At 34.7% G+C, this 26,653-nt stretch overlaps 1 protein-coding gene across 2 annotated transcripts in view; it reads left to right on the top strand.

Annotated features, from left to right (window-relative positions):
* The window catches only part of LOC138321814 (semaphorin-5A-like), a 131,902-nt gene extending 111,662 nt beyond the window's left edge, over nt 1-20,240 (top strand). The window contains exons 4-22 of one of the 2 annotated variants that reach the window (XM_069265794.1): nt 90-198; nt 1,290-1,388; nt 1,805-2,015; nt 2,489-2,577; nt 2,783-2,815; nt 3,266-3,441; nt 3,796-3,931; nt 4,075-4,229; nt 4,699-4,897; nt 5,242-5,318; nt 5,529-5,665; nt 7,701-7,868; nt 8,207-8,383; nt 8,796-8,975; nt 10,108-10,293; nt 17,686-17,877; nt 18,122-18,289; nt 18,969-19,121; nt 19,746-20,240. In XM_069265794.1, coding sequence (XP_069121895.1) covers nt 90-198; nt 1,290-1,388; nt 1,805-2,015; nt 2,489-2,577; nt 2,783-2,815; nt 3,266-3,441; nt 3,796-3,931; nt 4,075-4,229; nt 4,699-4,897; nt 5,242-5,318; nt 5,529-5,665; nt 7,701-7,868; nt 8,207-8,383; nt 8,796-8,975; nt 10,108-10,293; nt 17,686-17,877; nt 18,122-18,289; nt 18,969-19,121; nt 19,746-20,131 — 3,031 coding nt within the window. In that variant the 3' untranslated portion in view covers nt 20,132-20,240. The remainder of the gene's footprint in view (nt 1-89; nt 199-1,289; nt 1,389-1,804; nt 2,016-2,488; nt 2,578-2,782; nt 2,816-3,265; nt 3,442-3,795; nt 3,932-4,074; nt 4,230-4,698; nt 4,898-5,241; nt 5,319-5,528; nt 5,666-7,700; nt 7,869-8,206; nt 8,384-8,795; nt 8,976-10,107; nt 10,294-17,685; nt 17,878-18,121; nt 18,290-18,968; nt 19,122-19,745) is intronic. The other variant, XM_069265795.1, reaches the window with a different exon arrangement.
* The last annotated feature ends 6,413 nt before the right edge of the window (nt 20,241-26,653 follow it).

Genomic DNA, 26,653 nt, shown 5'->3' with positions numbered 1-26,653 from the left:
TTATATTATATTATTTGACGCAGGGACAAGTTGTTATATGATAATATTTGACACAGGGGCATGTAGTTATATTATGTTCTTTGACACAGGGGCATGTTGTTCCGGATGAGCCTGGATAACCTGACTGTTATACAATCGGTGGAGTGGAGATCGTCAGAGGAGACTCGTCTGCTCTGTTACAACAAGGGAGTAGATCCGGTAGGTTACACAATCAGATTGGCCGTTCCACTAACTTGACTGCTACATGTGTTAGTTACACCACCTTCAGCCTCAAATCCATCAGCTGTGTACATTTATTTTTAAATCGATGTTCAAAAAGTAGCTAAAGTTTCAGCGTAGATGAAGGAAAATCCTGTTGGCACTCAACACCTGTAGATAATGAATGCTCCCCCACGGAGTTGAATACTGATTACTCCCCGCAGTGGTTTGATATTTTTCGTGATCTGTCCGTATCAGTGTTATTATCGAAGTTTGTAGATGATAAGTATCCCATCCGGTATCTATGGAACCATTCCTGTCCAGGAATCCGACTTATCTTTTAAATCAACACCAACTTAAGAAGGTGGAAAATATACGATTCCCTTTACGTCACCTGGACCAAAGCCTTTTAGATTATTTTTTCTGATATTAAAAAAAATCTCAAATAAAACACATTCCTGCCGTTTACTGGCCGTTCCTGTGGTGCAAAGGAGGCAGTAACATGGATTTTGTCCATCTTTTGATCTGTTCATACATTAATAAGGTCCCGATGTTTTAAAAAAATGGATCGTTAATATATCTTAAAATCATGTACGATTCTACTGCTACATAGGTTTCTCACTAACATCTCAATTCTTCAACATTGAAGATGAATTTTCTGACAGTTCAAGGTTTTCTGGCTGTACGACAGTGATGTATTTTAGAAATAAAGATGAATCGTTTTATTTTGAAACTGAGAGAAGCCATTTCAAGGTCAAAGGATAGATGAATGGGGAAGACTTTTAAGACACTAATGAAGAAATATTACCCAGGTAACCTCGTATATTACAGAAGCTGAGGTAATATTTGTGAACAAGTTGGGTGGGGCGGACAGTTTTCTGTTTAGTTCACAATTAAAATGGCTGATTTTTATCTAAATTGAGAGAACTTTGATATAAGAATGATTTGTTTTAATTTAGTCAACTCAACAAGAAACAGTATAAGTGCATTAGGTAAAAGTATACATGTGAAATTGAGGGCCAAAATATACTTATTCAATTTTTTCATATGTTCGCAGCTTTTACACTTTTTTGATTAAATCATTTTTACAGAGCGAATGCCATAACTTTGTTCGGGTGCTGCTCGTTCATGAGGACCAAGTGATCACATGTGGGACCAACTCATACAAACCGATCTGTACTTGGCGACAGGTGAGAAACGACACCTACATATCGTATGACAGAACCTGATAGAAGACACCCCAGAAATTGTAGATCTTCGGCATCAAGTTTCCCTGTCAGAATTTGTTATGACTGAATAGTATATCCATGATTATTTGGAGTCAAGAAAGACACAATTGTCTATGAAATAATGGAATATATTGGTTTTCAGTGAATATCATTTTTTTTCTGTTGCCTTCTTTGCCCTTCCAATAATTTGTTTATAGTATTTCATACAGAGAGGAAAATATATTTCATTTAGTAAAACTGTAATGTATGAGGTCCTCTAGCTTTGCTAGCTAAGGGTATTCAGTACGATAATTTCCTTATTGAATACCCTTGGCTAGCGATGTTGGAGGTCCTAAAGAATAGTAAGGGAGGTAACTCTCACAACTTGTTCTGCACAGCCTGAAGATCTGAGTAACATAACCCAAGAGGAGGGAGGAATTGGATTCTGTCCGCTGAACCCGAACCAAAACTCCACCGCTCTGATGACGTCAGACGGAAACTTTTACAGTTCAACGCCCGTGGACATCACCGGTCGAGAATCACTTATTTATAGAATCTATGGTGACCGTTCACAGCTGAGAACATTGGCTAATTCTAAATGGCTCAATGGTAAGAAAATAGTTATTATTGCTTAATTTTAAGTAGCTCAATGGTAATATTTAAAATATTATTGCTACTTCAAAATGGCTCAAAAGTAAGGTATTAATTATTTACCGATATATAAAGACTACTTGCTTAATAAGACTACTTTTCTAGGGTATCAAATAGTCAATTTCAACACAACTCAACCTGTGTATAAAGACCACATGGCTATACAGACCATTTATCTCTGTCCCTTGGGTGGTCTTTATAGACAGGTTAAAATATTCTTATAATGAGGGCTCTTTACGACTTTAACATTGAACTAAAAATGCATATTTATGATGTATTATTATCTCAATAGGAGGTCATTGCTGTGGGTTTAAACTTGTATTATTTTGAATTTTACTGTAGAAGAGGATTTAGTTTTCCAAGTACACATTATACATAATGGAAATGATTAAAGCACTTTTGTGAATTTGAATTTTTGTTTTCCGTTTCAGAGCCAGATTTTATAAGCTCCTATGAAATAGGAGATTTTGTTTACTTTTTCTTCCGAGAAGTTGCAGTAGAATATATAAATTGTGGTAAAGTAAGTATCATAAAGTTTTTTTGTGTTATTGTAAAATGTGTAAACATAAATTCAAAACAATCATTTTTTCTGCAAAAAAAGGGTCAGTGTGATTTTAAGAGAGGTTATTTACATTTCTAATACTACTTTTACTGCTTTTATCATATTCATGTACCAGTACTTATTTCTAAGCCTTGTAATAATTGTTTGATTTTTATTTTTCCAGAGAATTTATTCTAGAGTTGCCAGAGTATGTAAAGTAAGTATGATAACAATTCAAATTAAAATGGAAGCTAGATTAATAAAACAATCATCCTCCAACTTTAACGCTATAATATGCAAAATGAGGGGATGTAATTAAGAGTAAACACATTATTTAAGTTGTAATTTCAGTAATCAATATGCAATTTACTTAAATATGTAATTGCAGTAATGAATATGTAACTTGTTTAATACGTAATTTCATTTATTAATGTAATTTCAGTAATTAATATGTAAATTATATTGATATGAAATTTAGTCATTGATTTGTAATTAAATTAGTAAGTAATTTCAGTAATTGATATGCAATTTAATTAGTATTTAATTTCAGTAATTGATATGAAATTTCCTATGTAATTTCAGTAATTAATATGTAATTTCAGTAATTGATATGCAATTTCAATAATTGATATGTAATTTCAGTAATTGATATGTAATTTCCTTTCAGACTGATCGAGGTGGTTATGTAGTGCTAGAGGATAAATTCACCACCTACCATAAAGCTCGTATGAATTGTTCAATAGCGGGAGATTATCCATTTTATTTTGACGAGATTCAAGCCACATATTTATTAACGGCAGACAATGGAGATAAATTCCTTTATGCTATTTTTACTACGCCAATGTAAGTTGTTTCTATTTGTCTCCTTATAACAATTAAAATTTTCAACAATGCCTAATATTTAAAAAAAAAAAATTGTATTTCAATTGTAAGTTTAATCATTTTTCAAGAAAATCTTATCTGTCAATTAACATATGTGAATGGAGAGATATGCTTTGAAAAATTTTGAACATTTGAGTTTAAATAACCTAAAAAAAAATAAAAGTTGAAATATAACAAAAATAACATTTAAATGTAGAAATATAAGAAAAGTAGAATAGTGAAAAACTAGCCTTTGTGGACAAATTGAAAACATTTAGACTTTTTAAACATATACACATATCATCACTGTACCATATTTTAAATTCAATATTTCAGGAACAGCATTGCAGGATCAGCAGTTTGTACTTTTAATATGACAGCATTCCACACGGCCCTAACAGGACCGTATAAATACCAACAAAATGACCGATCTGTATGGGAATCATACGAAAATCACCATCCACTGGCAGAGGTATGTTATTGCGAAGAAATGTTGGAATTGTTTTATAATGGGTGAAATTTTCATAATATAGACATTGGGTACATTTAGAGCCTAATTGCTTTGAAAATCTAAGGAATACGCGTTAAGTAATTGATACATGATTTCTAATACAGTGTCCACCCGATGAAACAACAAACAAGAGAACAGCAGACGACAGTCTACTGAACAAAGCTGAACAACAGATCATGCAGGCCCAGGAGTTCCAGATGATGGACCTGGCAGTACAGCCGACAACAATACAGCCCGCCCTGGTGGGACTGAATGAAAGGTAGGACTTTTGGGCACCTGGGGTATAGTTCATTATACAATTGTAGGGATAAGAGGGTTCCCCTAGTGGGCAGAATGAAATGTATGACTCCTATATGGCTCTCTTATCACCAAATTTAAGGTTCAACAGCTCTTCTAGAGCGGGGATAGAAATAGGGGGATTAAATACAGGTTTAACGGAAGAAAATGTAAGAGTCCTGAATGGATTTAGGAGTGAAATGAAGTGGTCTGGGTTTCCTTTTGCTGGTGCACCACTAAATGTTGGACATGGCTCTTCAACAAGTGATCTAAAAACATTGCCTTAAATTGATAAAAGATGGTGTTTAATAAAAATGAAAAATCCACAACAAGCTTAATCGTTTTATAATATTTATGATCACATGACCTTATCGTTATTTTGAACACATTACCTTTATGTTATTTTGATGACAAGACCTTTACATTGTTTTCGTCACTTGACTTTTACTTAGGTGGACCCATGTGGTGGTGGATGATGTGGAGGGGAAGCACCACACGTACAAGGTCATGTTCCTGGCTACTGACACCGGAAACATGCGCAAGATCACCACCATCCCTGATATCAGGGAAACATGTCTTCTGGAGGAAATCAAAGTGGTACCAAACGGACATCACAAGCCGGTCAAGTCACTCGTGATAGACAAACGGGTGGTATGTAGACATTATATGACATTGGACCTCATTAACTTGAAGTTATATAACTTGAAGGTCTTGATCTTGAAGATGTCATTTGTTGATTTTAACAAAATATTTTACTATATATTCAGGTATGCTTAACTCAAATATTCTAATTATTCAATGTTTTGCCATTGCATAAACTCAAGTTTGAGATAGAAAGAATATTTCTCTTTTCGAAGCAAGTTTAATATTATTAATTTGCTATTACCAGAAGTAGATACTTCGGGTACCTCAAATAATGCAGAAATAACCCTTTTTGAGTATTCCTTTCTTTTTTTAGTTTTGATTCATATGATTTCCTTTTTATCAATATTCAGGGAGCCATCTTTGTTGTAACCCAAGGCAACTTAATCAGAATTCCCCTTCACAGATGTGAACGTTTCACAACAAGAGAGTAAGTATACAGAACTTTATTATGCTATTATTATAAACCTTAGTATTTTACATCAATAATTATACTGACCATTTGTTTCTTAATTTAAAGCACAAAGATATGTTTCTATGTATCTCAGTTATAGAAATTTATGAAATACATACATATATACATGTAATTTATAGATATTATTTATATTTATTTATGTGATATTTTGGTTATCTCCCTTAGTCTGTGTTTGAATGCCATGGATCCTTACTGTGGATGGAACCAGGCTATAGATCAGTGTACTACAGCACCTGACGGCATGCCTTCGCTCCACTACTGGGAACAGGCCATGACGTCATGTCCAGTTGTAGAACATCCAGGTAAGTTTAGAGTTATCTCCCTTCGATCCACTACTTGGAACAGGCCATGACGTCATGTCCAGTTGTAGAACATCCAGGTAAGTTTAGAGTTATCTCCCTTCGATCCACTACTTGGAACAGGCCATGACGTCATGTCCAGTTGTAGAACATCCAGGTAAGTTTAGAGTTATCTCCCTTCGATTCACTACTTGGAATACTGGACATGACGCCATGTCCAGTCGTAGAACATCAAGGTCAGTTTAGAGTTCTCTCCCTCCACTCCACTACTGGGAACAGGCCATGACGTCATGTCCAGTTGTAGAACATCCAGGTAAGTTTAGAGTTATCTCCTTTCACTCCACTACTGTGAACAGGCCATGACGTCATGTCCAGTTGTAGAACATCCAGGTAAGTTTAGAGTTATCTCCCTTCGATTCACTACTTGGAATACTGGACATGACGCCATGTCCAGTCGTAGAACATCAAGGTCAGTTTAGAGTTCTCTCCCTCCACTACTGGGAACAGGCCATGACGTCATGTCCAGTTGTAGAACATCCAGGTAAGTTTAGAGTTATCTCCCTTCGATCCACTACTTGGAACACTGGACATGACGCCATGTCCAGTCGTAGAACATCAAGGTCAGTTTAGAGTTCTCTCCCTCCACTCCACTACTGGGAACAGGCCATGACGTCATGTCCAGTTGTAGAACATCAAGGTAAGTTTAGAGTTATCTCCCTTCGCTCCACTACTGGGAACAGGCCATGACGTCATGTCCAGTCGTAGAACATCCAGGTAAGATTAGAGTTATCTCCCTTCGCTCCACTACTGGGAACAGGCCATGACGTCATGTCCAGTTGTAGAACATCCAGGTAAGATTAGAGTTATCTCCCTTCACTCCACTACTGGGAACAGGCCATGACGTCATGTCCAGTCGTAGAACACCCAGGTAAGTTGTATATTTAGATTAAAGTTAACTCCCTTGTTTCTACTACTATGAGCAGGTCGTGACCTCCTCCTTGTTAAAGAACATTCAGGTAAGATCAGAGTTATCTCCCTTCGCTCCACTACTGCGAACAAGCCATAACGTCATGTCCAGTTGTAGAACATCCAGGTTAGTTTAGACTTATCTCCCTTTTCTCCACTACTGGGAACAGGCCATGACCTCCTACACAGTCGTAGAACATCCAGGTAAGTTAAGAGTTATCTCCCTTCACTTCACTTCTGAGAACGGGTCATGACGTCATGTCCAGTTGTAGAACAACCAGGTAAGTTCAGAGTTATCTCCTTTCACTCCACTACTGTGAACAGGCCATGACGTCATGTCCAGTTGTAGAACATCTAGGTAAGATAAGAGTTATCTCCCTTCACTCCATTACGGTGAACATGCCATGACCTGTTGTAGAAAATCCAGGTAAGTTATATATTTTGACAAGAGTTATCCTTTTTTCTTCCACTCCATGGAACAAGCTTGATGCACATCTCCTATCCAGTCGTGGAACAAGTCTTAAAGTCGGAACATAATTTCACTGCAGTTTCCTTCCTCAACTATTGGAAGAAAGTCATGACCTTCTGTCAAATCGGTCAACACCTATAATACCCAGTTATGACTTGGATTTAGATTGTAGAATTTTTCTGATTTTCTACTCTACTGGGAGCGTGCAGAGACTGCATACTGATCGATCAGTCGTAGAACACACGTGAACGTTATTTCTTGTCATTCACATTTGACTTCATTCCATTAATCCTTGTCTAGCATAGAACAAAAGTAAAAATGACTCGATGTTTGGTTTTAAGTTTTGATTATCTCTACTCAACTGCTATATATCACTATTATGACTCAGTCCATTCTTCAAACACTTCGGAAATGCTAGATTCCTAGTGAATAGTTATTTTTCTTATTCTCTGGCTGGGATCATACTACAATTTGAGATTGTAATACATAAACACAGGAGTCATATAATTTGAATCATGTTTTAAATACTTTTTGTGTGGAAAGTTATAGAATGTTAGGAACGGTATATATTCGTTATAAATGTATCCGGTATATTTTTTTCAGTTGATGGTGGGTGGTCTGTTTGGAGTGTCTGGTCGTCATGCCAACAGATGGTCAATGATCCGGCAGCAGGCTCCTGTCTCTGTCGCACGAGGTCATGTGACAATCCTAAGCCCTTATATGGTGGGACAGAGTGTCCAGGGCAGAATGTTGAGGTGGTCAACTGCACCAGTATGTATTTCAAAACCAGGGATCAAGGAGATGTAGGGGCTTAATTCAGAACAGCATCTGATATTTATATGTTCAAGAATGAACTGTGAAATTATCAGACAACATTGAGATGTTCTTTAAACCTGAAGTTAAACTGTCTGTATATATCTGACATTCAGAAAAATATTGATGAAATATGAATACTAGAAAAAAAAGAAAGGCGCTGTATGTCAGAAATAAAATTTCAAACAACTGAACCAAATAGATAAGATTGGCTCTATCTCGTCATCAGTGAAGTATCATTGGGGATATTTACTAAGCAAGTCACATGAACCATGATGATATTGTTTGTCTTTCAGTGCATGGTCAGTGGACGGACTGGACGGAGTGGTCAGTATGTTCCATAACCTGTGGGTTTAATGGCACAAGAACACGCCAGCGTTATTGTAGCAACCCACCACCCAAGTATGGCGGTAATCCTTGTGTGGGTTCTACTACTGACGAGGGTTACTGTCCTGGTAACCCTAGCTGTCCAGGTAGGCAGCTTTGTTGACCTTTTATATTCCCTCCAAAGTCCCCTATAGAATGGTACTGGGGATATCTATAATTTCCGAGTCTTGTTTATCACTTAGACATCCCCTTATAAATGAAAGTTTGGGAAATTAATACCGATTTGACCAAATATGCACAAAGACATGAATGAAATTGAGGATATTAAAGGACGCTTCATGAAATAATTCCACAATGTCAACCACAAATTAGTTTGCAAAAGAAATGAAACGGAGAATCTGGGTCTTATATGGTTATTTCTTATCGTTGTGAACCCTGGTAAATTCATTTAAAAAATGAAAACTATTTTTCTCTATCTTATTTATGTATTACAGATGCCTTCGTAAACAAAAATATAGAATAAATTCTATAATTTATTTACTTTTATACGTCTTACAGAGCCCCCAATAGATGGGGACTGGGCACAGTGGACAGAGTGGTCTGAATGCTCTGCCAGGTGCAATGGTGGAATCCAGTCCCGGCGGCGAGCGTGCAGCAGCCCTGAACCCCAACGGGGTGGTTCCCCTTGTGAGGGAAACACAGATGAATGGAGGATGTGCAATACTTACGTGTGTGATGGTAAGTGCTTTTTCCTTCATTTCACATTGTATATCAAAGAAATTGTGATATTTCATAACATTGGGGAAATGATTTCATCATTTTCATCTGTTTAATATCATTAGTGGTGTTCTCCTCAGCGTCAGGGAATGTGATGTGATTGCCTTCCTTACCTTATCTACCAGTTGCTCCATGTTAAATTTTGAGATTGTAAAAACAATATTAAGTAATAGCCTTTTAGCATCAAATTTTTACACTGAAAGAAACTTTATGGAACACAAATTTTATCAAAAGAGTTAAGATATAAATGAATTGTCTGCAGATAATTATGTCAAACAATTAAGTTGAAAATAACATTATTTCCAGTAAGTATCAGTTATGTATGGATTCCAATATAACGGGCAGGGATATTGCTATATGATAGTTTCGGAGTCAAATAAGACCAAATAAGTGGGAAAGATTAATTTAAAGAAACATCCCATTAATTATCAACTTCCAGATCATTAACCTTAAATTCAATCACAGTAGAAATTATTTTTAAAGAATTGAAAAATGATTTATTCAGTCCCCATAACGATGCCCATTTACTGCATCTTTGCATATTACAGATCTACCCCCCTTATAGGTAGGTATCAATTGTGACGTCATTATTTTGTGAACAAAAATTACGTCGTCGTATGATGTAATGCTCACAAATACATGACGTCAAAATTAGTACCTATCCACACGGGCAGATAAAATAACTATGCAATATGCAGTTACAGAATTCTTTACACTTACAAGTAGTGACTTATCATTCCATCTAGTTTTCACCGCCTCTCACCCACCACTGCATCATGGGATTGGTCACATGGCTTATTGCCCCATTTCACTGCTTTCTTCCGGATTTCAGTCCAGAGACTCCTTAAATTCCATCATCATTCAGTACTGGAAATATGTAAATTAATTTGAAATTCTGCTTCAATTATAAAAGCAGTCATTTAGTCTGTCAAGATTATATAATATATATTTGGATTTTTCTGATCAAAAACAAGAGAAGTACATCAAATATACTCAAAAGATAGTTAATTAATAGAAAGGAAAGCTACAATATAATTTCAGATGGCTCGCTTTTGGTCGTCATGCCAACCAGTCTGTTCTTTTTTCATTACAGAGCTTCAGCGCGTGACACCTTGGAGCCCATGGTTCCGAATAAATTCTACACAAACAGGGGCATTTGAGGAAAGATTCCAATTTACGTGTATTGCAAATGTGCCTGACATAAAGCAAATTCAAGCGTCATACGCTAAAACTCACATGCGGTACTGTGACTACAATAGTGGGGACTGCTATCGGCCAGGTGAGATCTTACGCAGTCCCATAGACACTCATTCACCCGTTGATAGAGTGATTCGCAAATACTGTAAACACAGAAGGAAGTATTTCAAAAATTACTGCAAATGTAGGACGTTAGGAGTGTTTCTTATATGCACTCGATGTCGTAGATCAGGTTGAATCGCTTCCCGCATCAATTTTTAGCCACCATTTTGAATTTCATCTGGAAAAATAATGTCTCATCTATCTGAATTACTCTCACTGCCACAAATCTCTGAACCAGGACAAAGGGCAGACAACTCCAGTATATACATATGTATGTACACTCAAATCCCTCCTCCTTCCAAACTTCTACATATAAGACAAATATAGAAAAAAAGCACCAATTGTTATGTGGGAACCGGTTGCCATGGATACCGGTTATGATGGACTTATGCACTTACACTGGAATGTGACCTTTAATGCCCTCACCAGTAGCGTAGCTAAGGAAGAATGCTGGCTCATTCTGTTACTGTAGCGATGACATTGTTTCTTAGCAACAAAGCATGTGTTACTCTTTTTTCTCACTGCAAGCAATGATGAAATGAAATTTCCTTTCATTTTGAATGAAATGGCCGATGATTTTGTCCGGTTTGAGGCTGGCTCCTCGACTGGGCTCGTTCTGCAATGTACAGGAGATGTGAAGAAAGTATATTTCAGTTGATTTGCATGATAACATAGTCAAACATGTCAACACTAGGTGTATATATATGATATTTCCTAACTGAAAAAGACTGGTACCAGAATCAATTATTTGATATATGATACAAGCATTTATTTTTTCCATCGTTGAAAAGGTAATGTATGTCAGCACCATAAATTGATTTATTATGACGTTCATGTGAAAACTAAACTGTTTTGCATGTGTTACTATTATAAAACCTGGATATTATATTTATTCCTTTAATGCATATTTCAAGTTCAAAGATTATGTGTAGGTCTTTCAAGTGAAGATACAAAATTATTTGTACACACCTAAATTGCAATTGTTGAAGAAAGAATGTCAGTGATTTTGATTATTACTTTGTCGGCATTTCATTCAAAAATAAATTAGATTACATTTTAACAAAATTAGTGCATCATACTTTCCGAATGAGGAAAAAATAACTTGCGTTTAATTTATAAGCTAGTAAACCTTCATCAAGATGCAATTTTGTTTGCACAAATATGCCAGCGTTTTAATGCAAATACATTCTTATGAAAAAATGCATTTGTATAAATTCAATTTCAATAACTACAAATTTCGATAAGTGTTGTGATGTTGACAGAGAGCGGAAGTTATTAATGATGTACAATATGTGTCAGGGTGTTGTGTGAAAGATAGAATTGACGTTGAAAGAATGACAAAAAATAAATGAAAAAGCATACTTCTCCACTTTCAAAATATATAAACAGAATGATATGAGCACCAGATTCGTTTTTTGAAACATGAAAGATTTCTCTGCAGAAATTGGATTAGTTTCAATAAAAGTTCCGAAGATACGTTTTTTATCCAAAACTAAACGGAACGATTTATTTATTAAATCTTTTTTATTATTCAATTGTAAAACCAACCTAAAACAATGCTTTGTTTTGAGTTGCTCATTTTAAGATCACATTTGTCTATGCAAAAATGGAAGTGCCTGAAAAAGGTTGTTGGAAGAATGTTCGCATATGTTGAATGTGTCCTGTCTTAAGATGGAATGTGTATGGAAGCAAATGATGTAGCCTTCATATCATGAAATAAAACCATTACATGAATTAATGATAAAATAGAAATTAAGTAAGTTTGTCTTCCATGATTGAGTGTAATATGTTATGTGTTGACAGTATTTTGTATTAATTAGTACCATTGTGATATTTTATAAGGAACATTTCCCCATCTAAATACCGGTGCTTGGTGTACATATAGGCCAGTCAACCAATTGTTTGTAATGTCCAATCACATCATTCGGTACATAACCAATTATTTATATTTTGTCCAATCATATCACTTGAGGCAAATTCAACCAATCGGCTGTAGTATCCAATCAGATTAGTTTCTAGAAAGTTATTCAAATAATTTAAATTAGTTTTCTGTATTACAATTTCAGCCAGATATTTTTAAAAAAATCTACATATGAGATAACAAGAATATATGTTATTCCACTTCAACTTTATGTCCGAGGTTAAATTGGATGCAGATCTTTATTAGACTACTTAAAACTGGTGTAGATATTTTAACTTATGTACTAGTTTCTACAAAAGCTTGATTTTTGCTTTATTAAATATATCTTCGGCAATGTTACAAAATGTACAAATCGGGAAATGTATCCTTTCTGCACAAAGATTTTCAATATGCAATTTGATTGCTAGTAAGCCTATCAAAACATCGATTTAGGCCATAGATATCTATATAGCCCTCACGTACACGTAATTGTTTTGTCCTGTTAGATTTTCCTTTGCCCTGTATATTCTGTTAAGCCATGACTAACCATTTATTTTAATGATATTTTAGTGCAATATTTAGAAACAGTTATTACTAAAATAGCACATGAACAATGATTACATTTCCATAGTAACCGCTGTAGGTTCCCATGGCAACTAAGTTTGAATGTGTTCAGTGCTATTGTTGCAGTTAATAATTTACAAATTACATGTAGATAGATTTTATTTATTCGTCATGCCATTTTTATTTTCATTTTCACCACTTTTTTTTATTTGTTTTGCATTAGTCATTAATTCATTTTACCACTGTAAATGTATATTGGGATAGTATGATATATCGATTCTTTATCATGACATTTCTAGTGCTTGGTGCCTAATGTTTCATCTGACGAAACTCGTCGTCTCTTTCACGAAAACAGCCATCACGTCATTGATTTTGTTGAATATTGATATTGTTTAAAATTCGTATGCTTATTTAACATGGAAATAGTTCATTCAACAACCTCATTTGAAAATGATACCACCAAAATGCCAGAAAATAAGATGATGTGAGCTTTAAGTGGATACTTGAACCAGAATACTGTAAACGTCTTTATTTAAGCGCAGTCAAGTTTAAGCAAGTTTTAGGGCAGTCAAGTTTTAGCGCAGTCAAGTTTAAGCGCAGTCAAATTTTAGCGCAGTCAAGTTTTAGCGTAGTCAAGTTTAAGCGCAAATTCGAAAACTGTAAATTAGGATTTGTTACCATGGTTATAAATTAGCGCAATTTGGTAGTTCAACATCGCAAATACCCTATAATAGATTTTAGCGCTGTACTTTGTTTAAAACTTCAACTATTGCGAAAAGCGCTAAAATAAAGCTACCGCTAAAATAAGCACGCTTACAGTATTAATTTGTTACATGGAAACAAGGTAAGTGGGCAAATATTGTTACAGTTTTAGAACCTCTACTTTTATACCAAATTGAAATGTTTATATATATTCCAAAGATGACTTGTTATCATGATATCTAAATGTCGTTTTCTGCAAATCATCAAACATTTTCGAAACTGTTATTCTCAATATGACGATTTATAAATGTTGGAAGACATGATTGGCTGCTTTCAAAGTTCATTAGGGTTGTAGCAGTCATCAATATGATCCTTTATTCAGACAGAGTTTCGTCATGCACAAAATCAATGATAGGCTCTAATCTTACTAATGTGTAGTTATAAATTGAGTTTTTAATTTAAAAAAATACAGCTGTTATTTTTGTCAATATAAGAATTCATATTCCTAATCTTAATTGTTGGTATATTGACAGTCTCTTTAACTCAAAGGTAATATTCGCCATGTATAGTGGTTAATTATCATTGATGAATCATTAAAGAAACGTCTCTAAGACAGAAAATAAATATTATCTGAATCACCTGTTATCTGTTATAATAGAGATAGGTATGTATATATTAGCCTCCTCTGACAGCTTTGTGTTAGCACATCATGTCCCAATTTAATAGGGCACGTGCTGATATGTAGATGTCGTGGAGACATGCTTAAATCAAAGATTGGATCTGAATATATTTCTTTGTACATCGTTACGTCATATGTGTATGATTAACATGGATTTATTTAGTAACTACAAACAATTGCATATGAATAAACTATTAAAACAGCATATATTCCTTTAGACTTGTTATTTCTCTGTTTCGATGCTAGACTTATTCTTGATACTGCAAAGAACTAACATTTTCGTGGAAAAGAATATTTTAAACAAAACAAAATAAAACAAAACACAATTTCTGAATTATGCTTCAAGAAAAGGATATTGTTTCTGTAGATATCTTCGAAATATTTACAAGAACATCGAAAGTGCATTCGTTGTTTGGTAATTGAAGAAAAAAATGTGCTCACGAAAATGAGAGTGATTTGCAGTAATATAGCATGCCTGCATCTTGACCGAACCTAAACATGCTCGTACTATATCATATATTTAATCAAAATAACAACACTGTCATGCTCTATCTAACCATACCATTCTCAGCACCGTGTCCTGTGTCCTGGTTACAACTGGCATGGCCAAGTCTGTTCTGTCATGGGGAGTCCTGTACATGTGTTACTCAAAACGGTGAACTGTGGAGAAAATATGTTACTGTATAGAAGTGAAAAAGTATTCATTTTAAAATTTTGAAATAATCCATAGTTAGATTGTAATGTAGAGCTTAAAAAATATGAGAAATTCATTCCAACAATATACCTTGAGAATATCTTAATTTCTCTTTGCATATTTTAGAATTACACACACAGTATATCAATCGCTGGAAGGTATAAAGTGTGACATCAGTATTTTGTGACGCCTTAATTAATGCTGTTCCGCAAGGGCAGATAACTCTTTAATATGCAAAGTTGAAATATACCTACATATTTTTTCTTCGCCCAAACATACCTAGATAAAAAACCCATATTGATGTGAGCAATATACTTATAGATAACCAGATACAAAATGTGGGTATTAGATTTGTATACATGCTAATACGAAACTCAAAATTATGCATTGCAACAAATGCTGGGAAATCCTTAGTGTATAAACATTCGCATAATGTATATTCCATATAGAAAGTGAATATTAAACTGAAATAGGTTGAAATGTTTATAACAAGTGCATTTAAAGCTGAGAATCAAGTTTTAATAAGCATCTTCAGGCTATCGAACACATTGTTTAATTTCATGCGATTTGAATTTCACTGTCCTTTGCTCTCTAATCCATCTCGTCGAGTGCCGTTTTAATTCCGTCAACGTAAACATTGTTTCCGTACTGTTGTGTGTTTTAAATTAATACATGTGTACCTATTTAACTAAACAACCATAATAATCATACGAATACACAACCTAACGGAATTTATCACACTGAAACGTCACAATAGCATCATTTCTTCTTCACATAATAAATATTTATTTTCCATTGTTAAATAAAACGAACGTACAATGTATTCTTATTGAAAAAAGCAACACATCCGTGTTCTTATTTAATTTTAAACTTATATGCGTTCCTAGTAGTCATACAAAAATACATTGAATGTACCTTAACCATTTTGAAGAATTCACCCATACAGTTGCCCATACAGAACGTTAATCAGCATTATCATTTTAGCGGAGCGACACGAGGTTAACGTTGATTATCGTTCTGTCGGGGCGACACAACGAAGCGACAGAATTCAGGCAACTTATCAAGGTGATAAACACTCAAAAACAAGACGGAATTCTCAACTGATAAAACAATACTTTATAACTTTGGTTTCTCCTAACGATATTGTTTTTCGTTATTGTGATTTAAAATGAAAATCAACATGCAGGCATGTTTTCAATTGTGTCGTTGATTGAGGTAAGATTTGAAAATATCACAGTTTCTGTTGTCATAAAAAGCAATCGGATGACATGTAAATATATATGTAAAATGTATATCATCGATAGATATATTTTGGTCGAGTTTTCCTGTAATAACATCTTGAAGTGAGACCAAGCCAGTAACGCAAGCGAATTGTATTAAAGAAGCAATATCTTTAAATACATTTTGATAAAAAAAAACTTTCGTATAAAATCAAGTCGACTGCAAAATGTCTCCATATTCATGATTTTAAAAAAATCTCATAACATTTAACCATGTTATGCACTGGCTGTATGTTTTCCCGGTTTGTTGTGACAAATCTTTTTCACACAGATTGTTTTAGAAAGTATTCCCGACTTTAAACTAATAACTTCTTCTTGGAAACATTAAGACATTATAAAAAGCTAACTATATCACTATTTGCTGAATTAAAACTATTTAGAGCTAGGATTTCATAATAAAACATTATAACGTCATAAGTTACATCACTAAAATCGCGACCTATTGTTCTCAATATTGTCTCACGCAAGAGAACTTTAACAGAATAAGAAAATGAAACCATTATCGTCGAAAAATGTGAAATGAAATAATACATATTATACATCGGTAAAATTGCTAGTTGCAAACCCTCACCAGTATATTTCAGCGGGATAACACTATAAATACGTTTAAAGCCAATCCCGCTTTAACAAAGAGGCAAGCAAAAATAATGTTAGATTTTGATAAAGTTAAACAGTATGTGAAACCTCAGAAAGCGATTGGTAAAGTTGTTCAAAATGAATTATGTTTCGGATCATATTTTAGGTTTAACTTCAGATTTAAAGGCCCATTACCTTTCTGAAACAAAAATTTGAAGTTTCTTAAAAACAACAATATCATAAGAAAATGTATATTGATGGCCTAAGGGGAGGTTACAACACCAAAGAAATGCAAGATTCTCTAAGTAATCAATGTGAACTGTGAAGATTCATTTCGCTGTTTTGTCGTCTAGCACAAAGATAATCAACTGGAGAATCGTGGTAATCGTGGACGACGGCGGCAAACAAGACAACCCGCGTTAGGAAAAAGAAAAAAAAAATCAATTAAATCGTTCAAAAGATGACAATGAGAGTCGTATTAACGGTAAGCTCATAACTTTTCCTACTCTACAAAATAATCAATCTCGTTTTACATTTAGCTTTTAAAGATTTAAAAAAGCCGTTTGGGAAAGGTAGTCGACCTTTAACGTTCTTTAAATCGATTTATATAGCTCATAATCGTGTGCTGAAATGTCAGAAACGTGCGATTACAACGTAAATGCATTATATGTATAAAATTAAGCTCAATATCCAGATGGAGTACATGGATATGTCCTACTTACTGAATAAAAAAAATTGCATGCCCATAACAAATAACCACCTTGAACACAAATATACTCTCAAACGAAGTATACAATACTACACTTGAACACTAAATGACATATTTCATATCTATATTTAATATCATTTACTGACTAATTATTTAAAAGCTCAACAGTAATATCAATACAAGATTTAATTCAAATTCCGGAATGCCCCGACTCTTGCATGTGAAGATAAAGAGTATATATATTACACATTCATGTCTAACGCAACAGATGGTATCCGCAATTTAACGCAACACGGAGACTGGTCGCCATGGACTGCCTTCAGCAAATGCACTGCCTATTGCGGAGGCGGTACCCAGCAACGCCATAGGTCATGTGACAGCCCTCAGCCATTCGGATTCGGGCATGACTGCATCGGAGACGGGATGGAAACCAGGACTTGCAACACGCATTCGTGCGAGGGTAAATTGTGATAACATGTGTGAAAATATTAAAGATAGATCCATGAGTTTAATTTCCATTTTCAGCGATAATGTATCTTGTTTTCAATGTTATATAAATTGTTAGCTTTGCGGTCGTTCCAAATGTTTCAAGTAAATCAAGTTTAAGTTATTAAAACATTTTCCATAACAGCTCATACATTTAACAGTATTCGTTGAAATTGATTACATTGAAATTGATAATCTTTACTGACATGCTGATGCAGGTGAGTGGAGTTGCTGGTCCGAGTACTCGGCGTGTTCCGTGAGTTGTGGGCGTGGCACCAGAGTGAAGGTCCGGAAGTGTCAGAGTGCTGTACCGGGAACCACCTACACCTTACCGTGTCCCGGTACACACGAAAACGTTGTCCTGTGCTACATGGACCCCTGTAACGGTAAGATGGTAATGAAATCAAATATAGTTTGTATCGAGCTTTCTCATTTGCTTCAAAATAATGATTATTGTAATAATCATTTTGACTGGCTTATAAATTAACATTATCATCCCATTAGAGGAAAAACGACATTGCAGTTTGTAACGGCGCTTCTGATTCACTGAAGCAATTGTTAACGATTCCATAGAAAAAAATCCTTAATTTGTTTGGAAATTTGAAGAGATTATATTGGTAGATGAACTTTGGGAGCAACAGAAAATTACGTAGCCGTTTGTAACGTCGAATGTGATTGGCTGATCAAATGGCGAAGTGATATCTTAGAGAAAAGAATCCCCAAGAAATGAATTTAAGCAGATTATATCGAATTATAAAAATATTTTATTTTAAGAGCTGTAGCACAAAAATAATTACTTGTTCATTTAGAGTGCACTGATATTGTGTTGTAACTTCATAACAGAAGAAAAACAAATTTTAAATGATGAATTTATTTTTTAAATAATTTGGTCCGAGATTTACTTGAAACATTTAACATATGAAACATGCAATAAATTGTGAAGGATAACTATACGTATACCTGATACTTTATACTTTCAATGATGCGTTAAAGTATCCTTCCAATGATAGCTATCCATTTTGTCCTTTAGAAACTACTTCAATTGCTGAAGTTTCTCTTATTCAGGGACGCTTGGTTGGGATGAATGGTCACCGTGGACATCTTGTAGCTTTGAGGGCATTCGCTTCAGACGTCGAACGTGTCACGTGATTTATCCAAAACCTGACCAATGTCAAGGTGTCAGTATAGAGTCCATGCCCTGCTTGGATAGTGACCATGGTAAGTAGCAATGCGCTCTTAATGGCCACTAACTTTCCGAAAGAAAGTTTTATAAAAACAATAACATAAGACAATTGATGTCGACGGTTTTAAGATGAAGTTACAACTTCAAACAAAAACAAGATTCCCTGTGTAATATATGTTAACAGTGAATGTTCATTTCGCTGTTTTGCCGTCTGGCGTAGTGATAGACAACTAACGCGCGATAATTATAAAGACGATGACAAAGATATGAACATCTAATTTATTTTGATTTAATTGTTCAGAAGATGATGATAAGTGTAGTATTATCGTAATCTAATAGGCCTAGGATTTGCGACTCTTCAAATGACCAATCTTATTCTACATTCCCATTATGAAAATTAAAAGCTGTTCCGGAAAGGTAGTGAACATTTTTTAGTTCTCAAGAGATAAAACTAGTTCATGGTTTTACTGAAGTGGATCTGCTGGATATAGCTTATTGTGTCATTAATTATAACTTTGGCTAATCAGTGAAAGGAAAGCGGAATTGCGTAGCCACTGCAAACAAGTTTAACTTCTATTGGCAATATTCTCGCCAACGAGCAAAAGTTCCTCTTGTGTGGTTTTACAACTGTATGTTTTCTCACAATGTTCTATTTTCAGAAGTGAAAGTCCAATCAGTGATCGCCCGCTCAAGTCGGACTGGACCAACTTACAAGATCTTTCACCTGATAGTTGTCGGATCTACCGCCTTTCTTTTTGGAATAATGTGCACTGTAGGACTTTATCTGTGTGTGAAAAGCTGCCGCTCTTTCAGAAAACTGGATCTCGAAAAAGAGCGAAGAAAACATGAGTCCAAAAACAACAAAAGTCGCAAATCTTCTTTTGCATCTCAGTTGAGCTTAGACTTTTTAACTGTGAACAATAAGATTTATGATTGCAGTACGTTGCCATTACCTAAAGAAAGATATATGAAAAGAGACAATTCGTTCAAAAAGACTAATAGCCACACCATGCTAAGGACGGATTTCTCCAATTTTGAAATGTAATCTGTATAAGCCATATTCCACCCATTTTCCATGGGCAGCTAAAGTTTGGATATCTTGTCGTTTCTTTTGTGGTATACGAAAAACGAATAATCATGTAATTATTCCTTGTTTAATTGTTTAACGTACTTTTAATTTATTGTTTGGTTTCATGAAACTGAAGATATGACACTATACTGGGTATAATAAACTTTAATCAATCTAGGTATTTATTTCTTATTCTACGTAACTAACCGATTCTTATTTTGGTCTGTCATTATTGTATTTGACTGTGCTGAGAAAATGACCGGCTTCGGTTTGATTGACTGTTATTGTTTTGGTTGATAAGTTTTGGTCTCCGTGTTCCATTGACGCATGCGCCTGTGCTACAGTTGGTTACCCACGAAATCAGCCTACGGAGCGATGTGAGGTTTAAACACTGTGGATTCTGATGACCCAACACTAACTTTTCTCATGTTGAGTGTGAATATTGTATTCAAATATTCCTAGACTTCGCTTGATCGTAAGAACGTAAATTGATGTGTTTCTGGTGGAATATTTCGACAGGTATGATCTAAGACAACATAAAATAACAGTCACTCATCATTTCACAAAAACTCGAAAAAGTTTTCTTTCAAGTGATTCGATCCACAGACACGGAGAAAATTTGTGATCTTCCATTCCGTCGTAATTTTCACTCGTGCTCAATCCGTCAACAACGTCTACATTTGTGTTCAAGTTCGAGTCTTTGTTGACCATTCTGTATTTCATGTATGAACGTGTTTATTCATTCATTTCCATTCCATTGAGGTAATCAATAATCACATTGTCGTATGACTAAGGTATAAATGTTGCAGATGTTTCTGTAATCACATTTCATTATTTACAATCGTGCACATTGTTTACAATTATTATGATATTATAATAGCACTTCATCACCCATTATTTCATTTGCATATATCTTATTATGTATCACCTAATATAAATATATGCATCATTATATACCTGACGCATCACGACTGTTCTTAAAAAAAGTCTTGAATTATCGTGATGTTTCGTAAATGTAGTTTGTATTCTAAACATCGGGAATGGAAGCCACTTTTGGGAACTTTTAATGTGACTTTTTTTCTACTCAAAAACGATATTCAACTCTTTCACGCTACATGTGATCATCCTCGATACTCCATGGGATACCATCACTGAAATTCTATCCACGTCAGTGAAAGTAATCCCTGGAGTATCGAGGATGCAATGTGACAAACCTATGTTTATCATTGAAAGCAACCGGTAGCCTTTTGTTAGACCTATTGTTTTTTTATGATGGGCATATATTTATTTAGATACGGAGTACATCTAAAAGGTCGCTATTCGATCGGGGTAGGTATAGGTGTTCACGATTGTTAGTATGCTATATACCTAATGTTAATGACGAAAAACTTTATTGTTATTATTTTGTATTTAAAACGTTAACTAGGATATTTGTATATATTGTTAATATAAGGTTATTTATACTTTTTTATACAGTGTATATAATAATTTACTTACTGAATTCGTCGTTTTGGTATACAACTAGAGTATTGTAAATAACTTGTAACAGATCCATGCACTTGTATAGTCTTGAATACAACTGTAAATCTATTTATTTTAAATATTTTTAATTCGCAATTGCGAAAAAAATAATTAATCAAGCCGGATTTATTAGCTTATTTATATATCAAAATAGCGCGATTCAGTGATTAAATACCGGAAATACTCTTTTACAAAATTTAGCGCTGTACATGAATTAGCGTATCAAAGACAGCGCGAAAAACGTTGAAATAAAACTACCGCTAAAATAAGTAGGTTTATAGTTTTCTTAACAAAGACTAAACAATTCAAAATACCTATCATTGCTACATGCGTAAGTTATACATACAATTTATACTAGTACTTACACTTCCATTTTCAACCACAAAAATATGTTAGTTATAATTAACTTTATACCATCTTATTTCGCGTAAGGTTATCTTAATTAAATTTCACTTATTTAGCGAGTAATTAGAATAAATGAAAATTAATCGCGGCGACATAATTCAAACTCCAAGAAATAATCACTGACCGTGAAAACGCGAAATTAGGTCACCGCGAAAAAGTCACTGACTGTGACAGCGCGAAATTAGGTCACCGCGAAAAAGTCACTGACTGTGACAGCGCGAAATTAGGTCACCACGAAAAAGTCACTGACCGTGAAAACGCGAAATTGGGTCACCGCGAAATAAAGTTAGTTTACATGTAGACAGCCTAGAACACTTAGTGATGAATGAAATGATTATTATAAAGGCGGCACAAAATCTACTTACAATTATCGCGTATATTTAACCATGAACCTTCTTGGCAATTATCACGTGTATTTAATCATGAACTTTCTTTACTTACTCCAGTCATTTTGTGCTCCTGCAGATTCTTTTTGTTCTGTCGCACAACAGGGCACCTGGAGAGATCCTGCATATGTAGACAAGAAGATATCGCAGACATTATCTTTATTTATATTAGATTCGTAACCTTCTAGAAATTATTTCAACTTTTATTTTGTTAAGCGGTAAATGGTTATCAAACGATTAGGATCAGATTTTCATAATTGGTTTCACTTCATGTCATTGTCGAACATGTCAACAAAATGAAAAGGTCAAACGGAAGGACACTTGTATTGATAGTGTAATGTTTCATCTATAACAATGTAAGCTAACAGCGATCATATTTTATTTATATATATATACGGTTATGAATGTATGAAATTCACGTTTCTTTAATATCCCATTAGGCATGAGAGTACATGTAAATTAATAATAAATAATCCTACATCCAGCTTAGAATGTATACCTACATCACTTATCAATGAGATCCTCATGTTCCAATAACTTGAAAGAAACTGTGCAGGTACAGTACATATGACTAAAGAAGTCCGTCACTGAAAATAAATAAAAATGTCATAAAAGATCCCCTTTGTTTGTATTATTGTTTTTCGTTGAATTTATATTTCAATGAACTTTATAGGCGTTCATACTAAGACTCCTAAAAGTACAGAGGAAATATAACTAGGTGTTTCGGAAGAAAGTCGTGCAGCTTGCGGTACAAATCTGGGTCAAATTTAGGTCAACGTTAAAATCACAAATCAAAATTCGGCATTGACAATTTTTTGCGATATTGCGTGACATTATTATGACCGCCAAAATTAGACCCGCGAAATTGAAGAAATTAATTCAATTCTGGACCTTTGTTGAAGGTCATATCATGTTACACAGCCCTGGTAGAATAAATAATGACCAACTCCCGAGGTCATTATTTTATATTCTACTAGCGCAGCGCGGCATAACACCATAAGTATCGAATCAAAGGTCATTTTTAGATTAGATCATTTATTTTCTTTGTCAAATGTTAAGAATGTTCTCTGATGTGCATTTTGATTACAAGAAAAACGATGGGTATAGGACGCCACCCTGAAGAACACAACGTTGGGGTAGTGAAGTTCACATGCGCAATGTAACATCACAAAAGGAATATTGACTCGGTATTTCTAAAAAAAACGGAAACAATGAGGCGATATGCTAAATAACGAATCCCACGTGACCATGTAATAGCCGATAAGATTTGTGGAAAACCACAGAATGTAAAAAAAAATAAAACATATATACGCCTACAGCTAAATAGAGAAATTTTTAAACTTGCTAAAATTTGATTTTCAAGTGTTCGGTCAAAAATGCGAAAAATTTTCACCCGTAAAAATAAAAGGCTAAGTAAATTTAGGAGAATAGGGAAAACCTTTAGGTATATACAGTAGTTAAAAACTTATATCTAATTACATGTACATGTATTAGTAAAGTAATAAATACTGCAGCGTTTGTTGTGTATTATGCGACCATGCAATCTATTTTGGACATGGGATGTCCGTAATACGTCACGTGATATTTTACCTGTAGTGTATTTTTAGCTCGGTCAAGAGCTGTGCACGGCCTAGGTCGCGGCAGGCGGAAAGTAACCATACCACTTTCACACACTTTCAACAATGGAGGAAACGACACCGGAGTAAACAGAGGCAGGATGAAGAAGATAGTTGATTAATGGGACGCTGTTCCGTTTACTTATAATGTTGGTTTAGTTTGCAATGGACACTGTCTGGAAAATAATCCAAAGTGGATATGAAAATACTATATTGATGAACATGAATTACGTATGAACTCATCATAACATGCATCTAATCGAAACACTAGGACACGGCTAACAAGTATGTTGATGTAATAGGACCTACCTGGCTGGAAACAATCTTGGTCAGAACTGTTGCGAAAGGACCACCGCATGTGATCATTACTGCTAAGGGCTCTGTATGAAACACAGTTGTCTCCATCAAGCTCTGGCAAATGGAGGCTAATCGACGATCATATATAGTTGACAAAACCGAATGGCAATCAGATACCAAAATAAGCAATTGGACAAACACTGAAGTACTTTGTACGGGAAGATGAAACAGCAGAAGGAAATAATTCATCTAGACATTTAGTATAGTTGAGCTGGACACATAAATAGTGATTCCTGTTCATACAACACTGACGATATGACTCCCTCATAAAGCTCAATCCCAGTCAGTCTTAGATCAGTTGTTCTCACCGTGTGGATCGCTTGAATATCTGAAGGTATTGCGGCCACAATCAGGTTTAGATGACCCCAAACATTCGGACATAGCAAAGGAGAAAGGACGTTGTTTAACCCCACGACTCTCGTCGTAGTAAAACGCAAACACTTTGCACCATGACTGGTGAATTGTGAAACGCATTAAAGAAGGAACGCGATTGCCAAGGCTGCAGAGGAAATATGATGTAGCTGTTCGCGTTCAAGATCAGCTGAAGATGATTCCGAAAACTGTTGATGGGGAGGTTAAATCATCGTGAGTTAGCACGGAAAACATCCTCACACTGTTTATATTACCGTTATAACGACAACCACTGGAAACTAGGATCCAGTTAGAAGTGAATTACCCAAGAGTACTTAACTAGTATTGGAGGATGTCGTGGTTCAGGGTTGAAATATCCGAAGATCAAGTCAGCTTGGTAATAATTTGAACACTGATCACCATGAAATGTGATGCCAGAACTATCCACCGTATTAACCAGTTGTAAGTTTAACCGTTTTTATTTAATTTATAATGTGCACTTTGTATTTTCACTTACAAATCAACTTTTCTCATCCACTTCATTTCATAAATTTTGGTGAACTTAAAAAAACAATAACAAATGTTAGTTTGTTGACTATGCTTGATTAAATTTCTTTATATTATTCTGGTTATATGTTGTTGTATGAGTTTACTCATACAAAAATATTGTAGGGCACAATTCCATTCATACAAAGATATTTACAAAATGGCGACACAAACAAAATACGTACTGTAAACTTATTTTCGCAGCGAATCTATTTCGCAGTTTGTTTCCGGATGACATATAACATCTAATTTCGCGGCTATTACGATCTACTTTTCTGTTTGAAACAATTTCGCGGCAATTTTTTTTATTTGCGATTTCCTATAGCCCGCAAAATACATAAAATTAATCGCAGGCGCAATTAAATTAGCTTACTATAAAAATGTAGTATGTACTACATGTAGCATTCTTTTTGGTATGAAAATGTTTGTCAAAACCGGCTTTGTTCACGAATTCATAATGAAAGTAGTTATAATATATGATAAATAGACATTGGATAAAGCATTCTCTCTCTGGCATTTTTTACTGCCAAAAACGACACTTTTCAAGATAAAAATGTTTGTCCGACACTTTTCAAGATAAAAATGTTTGTCCTATTTCTGTTGGAATAAAACTACAGTACCATTTCCGTTGGAGTTTTCGGTATATCGAGGTATTTTCAGCAAAACAAAACTAGGCAAACCATTAGCCACTTTTTGTGATCTAGTGATTTAAGAGGTTTGTATTAAATAATCTGTGGTTCATTTTAAATCTATTTTGATCGCCTTGGAGTGAAGTTCTCTTTTGGTACTGTATTGCTGTATTTCCCCTCTATGATATATTCTCGGGGAGAATTGTTCGCGCATTTGTCAGTCTATAACAGTAATTTTTTTGTTATTGTACACGTCATTCTTTCAATTTTTGTTCGGGGGTATTTAAATTATTATATAAGTTCTCAAAAATTAATAACTTGCGAAATGCAATTTCCCCTTTGATTAAACGCAATTGCACTATAACAAAAAGAAATCTACATCTAGTCTTTCACTTTGGGGTTTTTTGGGATGCTGGCAATTTCTCCTTTTCTTTTTGTTGTTCAAACATTTGTCTATTTAGCAACATCGCATCTAGAAGATTTTTTTCTACTCTCGTCATAGATTTTGTTGTTGCTTTTAACAAAGTACAGAAATAGCATTGGTTGCCTATATCAACTGTACATCAGGGACATGAAATGTCCAGAAATCATCTAACGAGGTACACATGTACTGAATTGTTTCTTTAATTAACATACGGGTAAATATGGAGATTTTTAAACAAGGTGAAATAATGACGAATATTTTCC

The sequence above is a fragment of the Argopecten irradians genome, chromosome 4 (genome assembly GCF_041381155.1).
Source record: "Argopecten irradians isolate NY chromosome 4, Ai_NY, whole genome shotgun sequence".
In the NCBI taxonomy this organism is placed as follows: domain Eukaryota; kingdom Metazoa; phylum Mollusca; class Bivalvia; order Pectinida; family Pectinidae; genus Argopecten; species Argopecten irradians.
The sequence above is the reverse complement of the archived record's forward strand: the minus strand, read 5'-3'. Positions and strand labels throughout refer to the sequence as shown.